The sequence below is a fragment of the Carya illinoinensis genome, chromosome 14 (assembly GCF_018687715.1).
Source record: "Carya illinoinensis cultivar Pawnee chromosome 14, C.illinoinensisPawnee_v1, whole genome shotgun sequence".
NCBI lineage: Eukaryota > Viridiplantae > Streptophyta > Magnoliopsida > Fagales > Juglandaceae > Carya > Carya illinoinensis.
Window position 1 is genome coordinate 5,900,746 of NC_056765.1, and position 16,263 is coordinate 5,917,008.

Consider the following 16,263-nt stretch of genomic DNA (forward strand, 5'->3'; position numbering starts at 1 on the left):
ACCGTACATGCAGTACTTTTCGATCAAAGCAGTCAAAAGACTTGAAAAATTACTTAAACATACATAAAAAGATCCTAAAAACCAACATAGTCTAATAAAGATTTTATTTTTTTTGTGTATTTTCTTTTGTTAAAATACTGCATGGCATTCTTATAAAGGGTTTCTCAGTAGGTATAATAAAATCTTTATTAGACTATGATGTGAATTAGCAATTTTAAATTTAGCAGTTTTTATTAGACTATAATACACTACCGTACGTAAGATTCTCTAACCCAGTATTTTATTAGACTGGCATGAATTAGCAATTAGCAATCTTTATTAAACAAACATGTTAAAATACTGCATGAAGTGAATTAGCAATTTTGAAATAAAATAATAAAAAAAACTTCAAAATATTACTACCGGTGTCATGAATTGTGGGCTGCTGTCCTTATTCATATAAAATATAAATTCTTGTGGTTAAAATTTCATGTTAAAACATTAGTTGTATCACCGTAAGCATTATTGGCTTGTTTATTCTTGTGGTTGTTTATATGCAAATTTATGCTTCTGATTATATGCAAATTTAAGCTTTATTTTGCTTTACTTATACAATTAAATTATTTTCCATACTATGTTTTAAGTTATTGATGATCTTGCATTCTCATAGGTTTCTGTTTACATATTAATATTATAGTTAAACTATGGACAAAAATTGGATGAAAAGACCTCGACATACAAAAGAGTATGTTGATGGTGTCAATGAGTTTTTGAAGTTTGCGTGCGAGAATTGTGATACAAATTCGTCGATTTGTTGCCCATGTAGAAAATGTGGATTATGTAAGATGTTCATCCTTATTACGTAAGGTGAGCACTATACATATGTTTAGTTGATATTAGTCAACCTTATTTTGAAATTTTTGGCCACTCATTTGAATTTATATTCAGGCTTTAGGACAAAATCAAAATGAGAATGAAGAGGAAGATAAAGATGAAGAAGAGGAAAATGCTGAAGAGGAAGAAGATCAAGAGGAAGATGAAGAAGAGGAAGAGAACGATGAGGACAATGATTGAGGGTTAGGATTATAAGTTAGACTATAATTGAGACTATATTTATGGTATTTGTCATATATCGACGTTTGCTCTGTTTGATGGTATTTGCAACTTTCCTTAATTAAGACTAAATTTATGGTTATGACTTATATTGATGTTTGCTCTGTTTTGCTAAGTTGGAATCAGGACGGATTATAAAAGGATAAGTGCTGGATTATACATTAGTTTTACTACTCTTTTTGGAAGTTGTGAATCTTAGTATGATGTTTAACATATTTTGTCATAAAGTTCGCAAACGCCACATTCTTTTTAAAAAAATTAGAATAAATACGAGATCCATATTAAAAGATTAAATTTTTAATAATAGACTATTTTTTTCAAAATGAATATTGTACGACACTTACACAATTTTTAAAAGGAATGCACAATACTTACATTACTGTATTATACATTACTTATTAAATATTAAAGGAAAGAAATTAAACGGCGTCATATTAAGATCTTGACGCGTGAACTCTCTTCTTTAGTTCTATTTAACCTCCCTCCCTCTAGAACTGGAATGCGATATATGGCATTTACAAGTAGGGCATCCTAGAAATTCAACTAAGATTTTGTGGGTATTTTCGTATCATTTAAATAAGTTTTTTTATTATTTTTATTATTTATTTTATTATCAATAAATTTATAATAGCCTTTATCGCAGACACTATATATTATTACCGGCGTCACAATAAATATTTCGGCGCATTTATCAATTATTGACGTTTCATTGATCAATTTTCAGCATTTGGTAAACGCCGCCAATGCTATATAATTATTACCTACGTAACAATATAAACACCGAAAAACTACTTATTTACCAGCGTAAAATTAATCAATGGCCGACATGTGTTCAAACGAAATAAACGCCAAAACACTCAATACTTTATCGGCGTAAACTCTATCAATTGTCGGCGTTTTGTGAAATGCCACTGATGCAATATATTATTACCGGCGGTATATTAAAGACGTCGGCAAATACGGTTAATATAACGGCGTATAATTAATAAAGTATTGGCGTTTGTGTAAACGCCACCAAAATTATATATTATTACCGGCGTAACAATCTAAATGCCGGGAAATTACTAATTTCCCAGCGCATAATTGCTATCTTGGCGGCGTTATTATAAATGCCGCTAAACCTATACATTATTATCGGCGTAAAAATTTAAACGCCAGGAATCTCAATAATTTACTGGCGAAAATATTAAGCGCCGGTAAAGTTTTATATCTACCGGCGCATAAACAAATGCCGCGGATATAAACGCCGCCAATTTTGCTTTTTTTTGTAGTGATTATGGACAAAATATCTAATTGTGCAACTGATTTGAAGAGGTGGAATAAAGACTATTTTGGAAATGTTAAAAAAGAATTAGCTTCGGCTAAAGTGAAATTAAAAGAAATTCAAGAGTTGGATCCTACTTATCATCAAAGTTCTATCCATAAAATTGCTCGTGAAGATGTTCAAAAGTGGCTTGAGAGGGATGAAGTAATATGGAAACAACGGTCAAGGGTGTTGTGGCTGGAGGAAGGAGATAGTAATTCACAGTTTTTTCATCATAAAGCTAATGTTAGAAGAAGGAAAAATCGTATTTTACAGCTGTAAGATGAGTTTGGAAATTAAAGGAGAGGGGACCAAATGGAAGATTTGATAGTGGGGGTTTTTCAGAATTTATTCACTGCTGCTGATCAAACTGAAATGAATGAGATTTTATCAGGGTTGGAAGTAAAGGTCACTCCACAAATGGATGAGGCTCTAACTACTCCTTATGTGGCAATGGAAGCAAAAGAAGCTATTTGGCAAATGCATCACTCTAAGGCTCCTTGACCTGATGGTATGTCTCCTATCTTTTTTTTTTTTTTTCCAGAAATATTGGGGATTGATTGGGAAATCAGTTACTAGCTTTGTTTTGAATTCTCTGAATCATGGGGAATTTTCCTAGGGATCTAAACCACAAGTTTATAACATTAATCCCTAAGAAAAATGATCCTTTGAGAGTGGCTAATTTTAAGCCTATTAGCCTTTGCAAGGTACTCTATAAGATTTTGTCAAAAGTAATTCCAAATAAGCTTAAAAAAATTCTGCCTATGGTTATTTCTGAAACTCAGTGTGCATTTGTCCCCGTGAGACAAATTATAGATAATGTTTTAGTTGCTTATGAACTATTACATTATCTTAGAAATAAAAGGGAGGGGAAGAAGGGGTACATGTTACTCAAATTAGATATGAGTAAAGTTTACAATATAGTAGAGTGAGGGTTCTTAAGAGAAATGATGAGTGCTCTTGGTTTTGCTTAAACTTTGATTAATCTGGTTATGAAGTGTGTTTCCATAGTGCCATTCTCATTTATTGTGAATGGCAATCGAAAAGTCCAATTTGTCCTACTAGGGGTCTCAGGCAAGGGGATTCTCTGTCCCCTTACCTGTTTCTTTTATGCACTGAAAGATTGATTAGTTGTTGAAAAAGAATGCTAGTCAGGGGATGGTTGAGGGGGTTAAAATATGTAGAGGAGCTCCACAAGTGAATCACTTGTTATTTGCCGATGATAGTATCATATTTTGTAAAGCTGAGGTCACGACTAATGCAAAAATCCCATCTCTTTTGAATACATATGAGAAAGCTTCTGGTTAGTGTATAAATTAAGAGAAGACTTCAATGATTTTTAGTAGGAATGCAAAGGAAGATTTGAAAGTGGATATTTTGCTAATGTGGGGTGGTGGTGATACACAGCAGTTTGAGAAGTATTTGGGACTTCCTCCAATGGTTGGGAGATTGAAATAGAGAGCTTTTGCTGGAATTAAGCAACGATTGTGGCAAATACTTCAAATGTGAAAAGGAAATATGTTATCACAAGGGGGTAGGAACGTGCTCCTAAAAGCTGTAGCTATGTCAATCTCGACATATGCTATGAGATGTTTTTTGTTCCCAAAGGTTTTATGTCACGAAATGAAAATGATAATGGCTCAATTCTGGTGGGGTAATTAATCTCAAGGGAGAAAAATTCATTGGGTTGGATGGGAGAAGCTTTGTGATTCAAAATTTAGAGGTGGGATGGGTTTCAAAAATTTGCATGATTTTAGTTTGGCTCTCCTAGCAAAATAAGGTTGGCGATTACTTACTAATGAAGGTTCCCTTATCCACAAAATGTTTAAAGCATGGTACTTTCCAAAGTGTTTGTTGTTTGACTCTAAAATTGGATTTAATTCATTGTGTGTTTGGAAAGGTGTTCATAGTGCTCTTAATTTCTTAAAATCTGGTTGCTTGTGGAGAGTGGGAAATGGGGAACTAATAAGGGTTTTTCAAGATTCTTGGATTCCTAGAATCCAAATGGAAGATTACCAAGAGGTGAGACATATTACTAGTCAAGAAAGTCTGACAGTAAATGATTTAATGGATACTGATATAGGTTGGTGGAATGTAGAAACATTAAGATCCCTCTTCAATCCAAGGGTTGTGTCTCAGATTTTGAAGATTAATGTGTCTACTACTCAAGCCGATTTTGGTACTAGGCTTCTTAAAAGAATGGGCAATATTCAGTTCATAATGGCTATAAAATGCTTCAGCTTGCTACTTCTTAGATGGAAGCTGAAGGGTCAAGAGCAAATCAGTTCTCTTCATTTTAGAAGTGTCTATGGCAGCTGAAAATGCCAAAGAAGATGAAGATATTTGCTTGGAGGTCATGTCAAGAAAATTTGCCAACTTACCAAAATTTGATGAGGAAGAAAATTCTGAGGGAGGATGTATGTGTTTTGTGTCATAACATAAAAGAGGATGCTGCACATGCTTTATTTTATCATTCAGATGTTAACAGTTTATGCCTACAGTATTTGCCATCGATGAGGGATTTAGGACATGAGAGGTCCTTTTGGGAGTTAGCACTAGCAGTGAAGGAAAAGGGTATAGTGGAAGATTTTATGACTTTTATTGCTATTTCTTGGGGGTTGCGGTATAGAAGGAGCAAATTTATTTATGAGAATGTTGTTCTTCAAGTTTTTTTCTGTGATTACTATAGCTTTATCTATGCAATTTGAATATAAAAAAGTGCAAGTTTTTTATGGTTTTAGTCGAGAGGCACCAAGAGTGTTATGTTGGAATCCACCTCCTAATGGTATTTAGAAAATAAATGTGGATGGTGCTACTTTTGGTGAAGTAGAAAAGGCAGGTATTGGGTTGGTTTTAAGGTACCATGAGGGTAATCTTGTTGCAGCTTGTAGTGAGTTGGAGAATGCAGTCTCTTCCTCAAAATTTATAGAAGCGATAGCTATGTTAAGAGGATTATAGATTTGCTCTCAATGGGGAATTTCCAAGCTTATGGTGGAAACCGATTGTCTTCTCCTTGTGAAAGCTTTGAACTCTACTTCAGAATTTTTAATTGATTTTGCTAATATTCTTGATCATATTAGAAGATTGATTCAAACGTTTTAAGAGGTGAAATATTTGCATGTAAATAGGCAAGGTAACAAGGTTGCTCATCTTTTAGCAAGATATGCAAGTCATGTAGAGGATATAGTTATGTGGTGGGATTTTTATCCTTATTTTGTATCTCAAGCAATTTGGCTTGATAGACAATTTCTTGTAAGGACTTGATTTAATGAATGATATTTGATTATTAAAAAAAAAAAGGTCATTATTCAAACAGAAAAAGGAAGCCTTTGAAGCTATGATTGACATTGTCACAATTAAAAGACCTTAGGGAAAAGAAATTAAGTTTAGGCATTAGCGTACGTACGTACCTGATCCGATACTTCTTTCTTGATCCTTTTGATTAATATCCAAACGGAATTGATCGGTAGCACGAGCAAGTGAAATGTGTACACCTTCCCAAAAATATGAGGAAAATAAATGTCAATTGATATATGTACTATTTTTATTTTGAATAAAATAAAAGGAGATCATGTATGTGTTTAATTATTATTGTTTGTGATGTTACTTCAATTTCTTTGTTAACATGAGACGTTACAATTTACTATTTAGGCTAAAATAATGATATCAACCAAAAATGTAAAGAGAGAGAACTAAATGTATTGATTGTATTGTTCACTAATTACAATATTACATGTCCATTATATATATACATGTACTGGAGAATAAACAAACAAACTAAGTTGTACACGACGTGTCCATTATATATATATACATGTACTGGAGAATAAACAAACAAACTAAGTTGTACACGTGGATAACTTAAAATATGTGATTTTACCTTTAATAAAAAATGAAAAAACTAACTGTCTACATATTCCTTTCTAATAGCTAGCTGATAAGTGATAACATTCAATGATTATAAATGAAAGTTCAATTTATCAAAAAAGGAACAATTTTTACCTAAAAGCTAAGGAAAAGAGTGCATTATGGGACTAACAGTGATTGCAGATCCAACGCGCGAGCCGGTTTCTCCTCGCGAATTCGCTGTTAATCATGCCAATAGCCAATGCTTCCCAAGGGGACAGATTTTGTAAGAGAGATGGACAACGCTCAATTAAATCCAAGGCGAGTTCTTTTGTTGTTGTAACGTAGGTGCATGCGTACGTATATAAAACAAATAACAAAGGGAATTAATTAAATCACATTCCCCAACTAATATATCCAATCATCGGAAAATGAATGGTTAATTAGACGAGAGTAGAGTAGAGCACTTTACCTAAATCTCTGGCATCGATAGCGTAGGAAAGAAGTTTAGATCCCTGCTTACCGTCTTCTGCCTCTAGTTCTTCCAACGGAGTGAGAGAATAGAGCATGCGAGCCAATTGTTTATGCCCCATTCCCATAGCCCTTACAACTGGAAGGTCGGTCCAAGGACGCCGTTTGAAGTGGACTAAGCTTTTGTTCTTTCTAATCAGGCGGTTTGCCATCTGGCAATTACCTCTATCAATAGTCACATCTAGAGCTGTATCACGGTCCTTATTTAATATTAGCAAGTCTTCTTCCGAAATCATATTCAGCAACTCCTCCACTATATGTTCCTGTTCAGCAGCAACAGCTACGTGAAGAACCGTCCCGCCCGTAACTGTGATTCTCGCTCTCAATGCATCGGGGTGGGACACTAGGAAATCTCTGGTAGCGTTCCAATCACCTCTTTTCACAGCCTTCACTAAGTCCAGATAATTAATGGGGCTCCCTGCCATATATTTTTTTTAATCTATATAAAATTATTTATAGCAGATTTTTCAATCAATGAATTAATGCAAATGCATGTGATTTCAATAAAAATTAGTATAATATAAATTTTACTACCCCTCATTTAATCATTTTTATATATGAAAGCGGAATTTCATTTGCACTAAAAATACAAAGACTAGTCTTTTAATATCTCTCACTACTGGGTATAATGGTATTGGATATTTTAGGTGATTATCAAAAGTGTTCTATATGAAACCGACGGGTTGAAGAAGGGGATCAAAACTGTATTTCGACAGTTTTCAAGTTGATCATACCATTGCCTAAATATGAATAATGGTATATCAATAGCACCTATTTATAACTAGTCAATTTGACAGTGTCACTTTAATCTCAAAAGTTGTAATTTTTTTTTTTTTGTAAATGTATCATTACTCTACGTAATATTAATGCTATAAAAACACAATAGCCAATAGAGTAGCCTTCCTAAAAAAAATTATTATATCTTCTTATCACGATGATTCAAACTTAATTCTCAGATTTGAATGATAAGATCAGGAACTGCAACTAACTTACAAGAGTTTTAGATGGTTACTTAGAAATTCTCGATTTTTCCTAGAATTATAAAGCTATTTTTTTTTTCTTGCAATAATTTATGTGCATATTGAGAGAGAGAGACCTGGGTTGTGTGAAGAGCTTCCTCTCTCAAACATTTGATTAGCTTCAGTCCCCGTTGGCATATCCTGCATGTACAATATCTGAGATATTTGATGTAAGAGTCTCCTTGCTCAACTGCAAGGTAGAAAACCTACTGCAATTTCTGGAGGTATGTTGAGAGGCTTTTTGAATCTAAACAATGCATGTTTTACCTACTAATTTCATTATAAAAATTTCTACTCATCATCCAGGTCCACAAACTACACTTATTATTATTTTTTTTTCTCTTACCAAATATGTGGTGTATGAATAATGAATAGAATAATTTAATTAGTCTAAGAAGAATAAAAAAATAATAATAATTAAAAATAAGTAGGATATGTTTTTGTGAGAATAATGAGTAGCAAAACTTATTCATTATAAACTGCATTTAAAGGATACATTCCTAGAATTTTGAAGTTCAAGAAGCATGACTCAAGGAAGTGGTTCAATTTAAATGATTCAGCTGATCCAATTTGAATCCATTGAAATTAAATTGACTTTAATACATTCTTTTAATCACTCAATTCACATTGGTTTATACATATGCATATGCAAAATCACATCTTTTGAAAATTCATTTTTCCATTCAAGCAAAACTTCTACATTGACTTGCAAATTTGAGGCAAAATAATAATAAAATATTATCATTTTATTAATTTTTTTTGGCCTTTTTTTTTCTATATAGAGTTTGCAATTTCTATGTAATGGGTTAATACATGTACTATTTTAAAACATGCAATTAACATCCAAAGAAATTCCATTAGCACCTAATATATGTACTCAACCTACGAGAAAGAGGTGCACAGGTTTGATCTTCAAATATGTAAACTATTTGAGCAAAATATTTATTGGAGAGTGACTAAGTAAAATATGTAAAGGTAAAATATGTAGAAAGAGAGTGGGAGGAGAGAGAAAGAATTAGTAAAATATATTTTAGAGAGTAAATAGTAGATCTTCAAATAGGTAAAGGTACTGTTCATAAATATATAAATATTTGAAGATGCATAATCAAATATAGATGAATTTAAGCTCATATTATGCAAATATAACTTTGCATATACATATGCATAAATCAATGTAGATGCTGACCGGTCCAACATGCCAATTCAACGCCACTTTTTTTATACGATAGGAAGCTTCCTCCAACAAATATAGGAAGGAAAATGAATAAAAACTATTCGTGATGTAAGAAAAAGTTAGAGCTTTCAACAGTGAGAGAAGAAACTAACCCAAAAAAAAAAGTGTTTGAGGAAATAGAGGCATTTATCTAACGAATAATTCTATATACAACTGTGAGGCGCATAAAAATCGCATAATCATTTTGGAAAAGAGTGAGATCCACTATTAAAAAAACTAATACTTTTCAAGTGAGTCTCATGTTTTATTCACTTTTTTCAAAATAATTATACGATAATTACATAATTCACAATTACAAATATATTTTCTCTAAAAATAACGAGAAAGGTTGGTTATTAATTGAATTATTTTCTTTCTAATATTTATTCTTTTAATAATTTTATGAGGGTCATGTCATCGTCGGCCTTTAAATTGTGTCATCAAAATTTCAACATTAACTTTTGCACCAACTTCATTAAACCCTTACGTATCAAAACTATTTCAACTCATTTTATTTAATTATTATAATTTTTTAAGATTTTTGAATAAAATATAATAAAAAAATTTAATTTTTTTAAATTCCAAAATAACGACATTATAACATTATATGTCCATGTCACAGCTGTGCTATAATCATGAACATGTCATCAAAATTTCAAATTATCACATTCCATATAGGGGTGTAAGTGGTCTTGTTTTGGATAAGTTTTAGAATTAAGCCGATATATACTAGTTTTAAAAATTTAAGAATCGATGCGGATCGATTTATCATCAAAACCAAAACTTCTGATGTTTTTAGTTTTGGTCAGGTTCAATAAAGTTTTCCAGTTTACCATTTACACATATGGCACTATATAAGTTTAGTATCATGATTGTTTCAATACTAAATTTAATTGTTAGAATTTAGTATCTATTATTAATAATTAATAATTCATTAATGTTTAATTATACTAGAAAATAGTTATGAGTGAGACTAATAAAATTGAATAATAAGATTAAAATAATATAATTAGTGTCTAATTATACTAGTATAAGTAGTGTCTAACTTATATAAAATGTTATATTAATTAATTTTATGTTATAAGATTAATAGACTTGAATAATAAGATTAAAATTTCATATTATATTATTAATTAACAATTTAGCATATAACATATATAATTTAAATATATATATATATAATATAAAAAGTTATAACTAATAAGTGTATAAAATCAAGTATATATATTTAGAAAAAATAATAAATACTGAAAAATCTATGCAAAAATCCTGGATAAAATGGGATAGTAAAAAATAAAAAATAATTAATATATGTTTTTGTGTTTTAAATGTATTGGGAAACTTAAAAAAATATGCATATTTGCGTCGAAAATCAAAAGTTTTATATATCAAGAATGTAAAGTCACCTATCAGTGTTTTACCTTTGAATAAGTCTATACTGAATTTAAAGATAATGCTTTTTCTAGAGTAAAATCAAGAATGTAATAAAGAAACTTAGCAGATTTAGCTCTTAACAAATGGCTCACAGATAATTGGAGGCAAGCCGGAGTGATCAACTTTAACACCTAAAAAATGAGTTCCAGAAAAGATTGATCCCACTTTTATGAAACAAGAATTTTATATGCAGTCAGTTTTGCATATCTTTTATGTATTCTATTAATATAATTGGCTGCGTCACTTTTTTTTAATATAAAATAATTGTTTTGGCCAATTATATCAGTAGAATGCGTAAAGAGTATACAAAAGTGACTTTATGTAGTAAAATTGAAAAAGATGGATTTAATTTTTTAGGTTGAAATGTATCAAATAGGTTGAGATGTATTTAACTTTTTTATAGAAAATAAAAAAAGTAATAGTTCTATTAATAATTGATTTGAGATGAGTTGAATTAGATTCAATAACCAAAGCCACTGTTAGACTCTTAATTAGAGTGCGCCAATATTAGGTGTAAATTTCAGTGGTCGCATGAGCGTGTGTATATAACATGATGGTGGTGGATAGATATCAGACTTCGAACAAAATAAGAAGAAAAATAAGAAAGAACGAAGAAAAATGAGAGAGTAGAGAGTCGGTGTTCTTACCCAAATGTATGTGATTTAGTTCGGTTCTCATGAAGCAACAATATATATGTAAATAATTACATATACCGCGTCATCTTCAGAAAATAATGATGCAAACTAGTTAAAGGGTGATGCAAGAACGAAGTACTTACTGGCCAGCAAGAGTGATGGATGGACAGTCTTCCAAAACTGCTGCCTCTAAAATCCACTGCAGTGGTGGTCGCTTTGCTGGTGAACGATCAATTACCAAAGATATTGGTCAGTGGTCACATGCCCACCGCAATTTAAGGTACCATGCATGGTTGATCAACAAGTAAGTCAATTATTCGTCCAGCGTCACTTTATCCGACCGAGTGGCCCACACGCCAAATAGAGGGCCTAGTGAGAGACCCCTTCAATTGTATTTTATGCCTCCTTTACTATTTATTTATTATCTTTCTTTTTTTTTTTAATCTGAATTAAAAATTTCAGTATATGATTGTCTTGCATAATTTAAAAAGAAATAAATTCAATCAATTAACATAATTAATTTAACTAAAGATAAATTTATTATTTTTAGTTAAATCACATGATTATGTTAGTTGATTAAATTTATTTTCTATGAGATTATGCAATAAGGTCGTATTCTGAGATTTTTATTTCGGATTCAAAGTGCAAAAGGGAAAAAAAACTAGGTAGTAAAACAGTAATAAATGAGATATAAGGATATTATTACCTCATGTTTCAGATCATTCCATTTTATCTCAAGGCTTTTTATACTTTATCTTTCAAATACCATTCAAACATAAAATACTTTTTAAAATTTATTTAATTGTAAATATATAATTTTTTTATTTAATCATTATCTAATCATTAAAATTTTTCTAAGCATTCAAACAAAACATAAAAGGCAATACAAATTTTAAAAATTTTAAAAAAATTGTATTAAACTTTCTAATATTTTTATTCAACTTTTCTATCTCATTTCTCAAAATCCAATAAAACATTTTTTTAGAAAATAATATAAGTCATTTATATAATATTATTTTGAGACAATAAAACATTTTTAACTCAAATTATTTTACTAGTATTCACAAATTATTTTATTATTATTCACAAAATTCACGTTTCATCTCATTACTCAAGCATGCTATAAGGGTATTTCTGTTTAATGGCACGGACTGTACAATAATAAAGTTGATTAATTTTGGAGATGTACAAACTATTACGAATGAGTTTTTTTTTTTTTGTTTTAAGTGTACTTAAGATAATTCAAAAAAAGAATTTCCGTTCAGATGATCTTTAGAAGTTGTTAGCACCCAAAAGACACGGACAATATACCTAATTCGGGAAATACTTCTTTGATGGTTCAGTATGTGTTTAACTAACTCGTATCCGGCCTTTATGCACGATGGTGAGCCTAGCTAAAGAGGGATTTCAAAGGGGCCACTTTATTACCTTTGCTTTGGTTATTGCCGAATGAAAGCAAGGTATTAGCCAGAGAGTTGATTCTCACACTTTTTGGAAGCAGTCGGCAAATAAAAGCAAGGATATAATAAGAGAATACTAGGTACCCACAACTTTTGGGTGTCGGAAAATAAAAGCAAGGTTCTACAGTTGGTTCCCATGATTCGCCTCTTTAGATGTTCCTCTTGTTCCTCCAAAGAGAGCATTTTGTTCAAATCAAGATGTGGGTTCAGTACGTATCTTGTAAATGATGCAAATACATTCAAAGAAATGCAAAAATGACGCCAGATCATAATAGAAAGTTCTTGCTAGCTAAACAAAGGAAACTAGAAATTGAGATTGAGAAAATTCACAAATAGAGATAAACTCTAATATTAAGGTTTTAAAATAATATCAATCAAAAGATCACTTCTGAAACCCACAAGTTGGGCTTAAATAACTAACCAAAAATAATAAAATTATAATTAAGGCCAAACAATAAAATCCAAAATAAAATAATTACTAAAGATAAATATTACCATAAAATAAATTATCTAAAAATGAAAGAATTAACTAAAATAGATTATTCGGTGGTAACAATGGCTGATTTTAGAGTCTAGAAGGGGCCCATGCCCGCACCAAAAAGAGCTATAAATCTCCTCGTCCAACCAAGAGATAAGTCTCCTCTCTCAAATTTGCTGCTCCTTGTCCAAATCTTTATCTCTTCCCGCCAGGCAAAGTAGACTTGAAGTAGGCAAGTGTTTCTAACGTTGCACCTGTCAGCTGAGCCTCTTGAGTCTCATATATCAATAAACGTCGTGTATTTGCTTTTTAAAAAATAAATAAATATAAAACTCATCTAAAATAATTAATTTTTTAATGATGAACTCAATTTTTTTTTAAAAAATGAGTACGCAACACTTACACAATATATAATTATATCTAATATTATTCATACTCGATTAGCAAGAATTGGCGTAGATCTCATAAATTGTGTTCTTATCCTAATTAAGGTATCAAATTTTGTACAAGAATTCTAAGTATATCAATATATATAGGATAAATTGATGTGGTTTATGTAATATGATAGATTAACATGATATACTGCATCAAGTTACAACTATTCAAACACTAAACAAACAAACTGGTCCATCATGACTATCGATCGATCATTCATAAATTAATTGATCCGGGGGTACGTGTAGGAAACATTAGGTAAAAGTTCGCAAACAAAGATCGAAGTAGATCATGCTCACAAGGATCAAATATTATATTATAAAAATGTTATTCATCATTCTTTTTATTATCATCTTCACAATTTTTATGATCATGTGGCAATAAATAATTGCTTAACAAATTATATAATAAAATGTTCTTCAATCATTTAAATGATAGAGCAACTTGAGAAATGTTTTATCTAAGCAAACAATTTTTTGAACCAAGTTGTGCATGCATGATATATATGCACAAGAAGCTAGCACAAAAACATGAAAAAAGTGTACAAAACATGTCAAAGTGCCTTTATAAGTAAGAGGTTCTTAATTATTTTGAAATCATCTTGCCAAAAACTAAAAACGAACGAATGGGTGAGAAGTTGGACTTCAAACATTATTTATCTAATCGGACTAATTAATAGCTGTAAACAGTACTAATTGATAATCACCCTTAACGTATTGGATAGTTTAAACTTTAAATGGATTAAAATGAGTAGGCGGCACTTGCATAACTCATGACGGTATTTTAAAGTTTGGTGAAAAAACTCTACGAAATCCAAATTAAGAAATGAGATACATATATATAAAAAAAATGATTTTTACAATTAGGGGTGTTCAACCGGATTTCGGACCGGGTATCCGGGTATACCCAAACCGGAATCCGAATTCAAAATCCGGACCGGGTTCCGGACCGGATATAGCCGGGTTATAACCCGGTCCGAAACCCGGATTGATCCGGGTTTTTATAACCCGGAAATCCGGGTTCCGGATAAAACCCGGTTTTTTTTTTTTTAATTCAAATCATTCTGTTATTAATTTTTTATGTTGAAAAAATGTTTATAAACATATCCACTATTTTATTGCAACTTTTTCAAGAAATATTGTTGAATGCAATTTTTTTTTTTTTTGCTATATAAAAGCTTATATTTTATATCATTTTGTCCATGATGATAAAAATATCAACTAATTATAGTTAACACATACATATAAGCTAACGCTTTAAACAACTAATTAACCTAAAAAGAAAAAAAAAATCCACTAAATATTACATTGTTTGAACTGATTTGCTTAAAATATTACAAAACACATACATTGTAAATTACAATTGTGTATATTTGTGCGAACGCCGCGCAAGTTTTTTGAAAAAAATGATTTAATATGGGACCTATATGAAAATATATATATATATATATATATATATAAGGACAATCATCCTTCAAAAACACAATGAAGATAGCATATGTGACCTCGAGATTGATTTGGGAAAGACTCTTTAAATTAGGCGACACCAATATGCTTTCTTCACCATGTTGAGACTAAATAGGGATTTCAAAACGGTAACTTAATTTTGTTGCCCAGATGACTAACACAAGAGGGAGGGTGAATTGAGTTGTATTAAAAAAAATAACAATTATAAATCAAATATATAATATAAAATATAAACAAAATATTAAATAGCAATAAATATAAAGAGTAAGGGTAAGAGAGAAGCAAACTCAGTATGTTAACGAGGTTCGGCCCCACTGCCTACGTCCTCGCCTCAAGCTACCCCTTGAGAATTCCCGAATTCACTATTCAATCTCCTTCAGGTGGAGATAGAAACCTATTACACCTTTGAACAACACCGCTACAAAGGATCCGTGTAGAACACCCTCTACACTTGCAATCACCTTACACGTGGTGATTCAACTATTCCCCGTGTAGAATACTTTCTACACGCACAAGGGTTATACACACCCTTTTTCTGATACAAGAGCTGATAGTGGGTAGGTTATCAGAAAACATTCCTCAATGAGTGAAATAAGAACAATACAGCGCAAACTATATCTCTCAAAATGAATAAGAATTAAGGCTCAATGCTTAGAGAAGAGAGAATGAAAGTTTTGAATGAATGTTATATGCTCTGGATGTTGTGAATGTGAAGCTCTCAAATGATCTATTTATAGGCATATGAGACTTCATATTCAAATTTAAAAAGATTCACATGTCAAAGACAACATCATTCACTTTTTCAAAAAATTCAAATAAAAGGTTCTTCCTTTTCAATTGTCAAAGACAACATCATTCATTTTTCAAAAACTTCAAACCTAATCTTTTACTTTTGGCATATGACAAAAGGAGCACACTTTCTTTTTTCAAAAAATTCAAATCTAATCTTTTACTTTTTGCATATGACAAAAGGAGCACACTTTACTTTTCAAATTTTTCAAACAAAATCATCTATCTTTTATATAAGTCTAAAAAAAGCATCAATCACTTTTGAAAATATTCAAATAAAACATACACATTTGAAAGATGACAATCAATCATCTTTAATATTTTTAAAGTTCAACCCTTTAATCAAGGTATGCACATGTGAAAGATGACAATCAATCATCTTTCAAAATTTTCAAATTTAATTTTCAAAATATTCATGCACATGTGGAAAATGTATTTTAATGCTTTATGATAAAATATTAATTTTTGAGCCTTAATCCTAATTTCGAATTTTTAAGAGATTTACATATTACTCTATGATTTTAATGTGAACTTGTTCCCTTCTTGCTCATGCTTGGTTCCT

General features: G+C 30.9%; 1 protein-coding gene and 1 long non-coding RNA gene across 2 annotated transcripts; one reads left to right on the forward strand and one right to left on the reverse strand.

Annotated features, from left to right (window-relative positions):
• Nucleotides 1–581: 581 nt before the first annotated feature.
• Nucleotides 582–1,249, forward strand: LOC122293368. The gene is made up of 2 exons (XR_006237254.1): nt 582–846; nt 928–1,249. It is a non-coding gene; the product is annotated as an uncharacterized LOC122293368 (long non-coding RNA).
• Nucleotides 1,250–5,804: 4,555 nt separating this feature from the next.
• LOC122293253 lies at nt 5,805–11,296 on the reverse strand. The gene is made up of 4 exons (XM_043101776.1): nt 11,217–11,296; nt 7,869–7,932; nt 6,435–7,190; nt 5,805–5,889 (listed from the first exon to the last, which is right to left on the reverse strand). Exons 2-3 carry the CDS (start codon nt 7,927–7,929, stop codon nt 6,685–6,687), a joined length of 567 nt encoding a protein of 188 aa, XP_042957710.1. The 5' UTR covers nt 7,930–7,932; nt 11,217–11,296; the 3' UTR covers nt 5,805–5,889; nt 6,435–6,684.
• Nucleotides 11,297–16,263: the final 4,967 nt, after the last annotated feature.

Bases quoted from the DNA above. Each gene is read 5' to 3' on its own strand.
- LOC122293253 (XM_043101776.1), bottom strand. From the start codon at position 7,929: ATGCCAACGGGGACTGAAGCTAATCAAATGTTTGAGAGAGGAAGCTCT. The intron at 7,191-7,868 runs GTCTCTCTCTCT...AATATATGGCAG, and splicing joins AAGCTCTTCACACAACCCAG to GGAGCCCCATTAATTATCTG.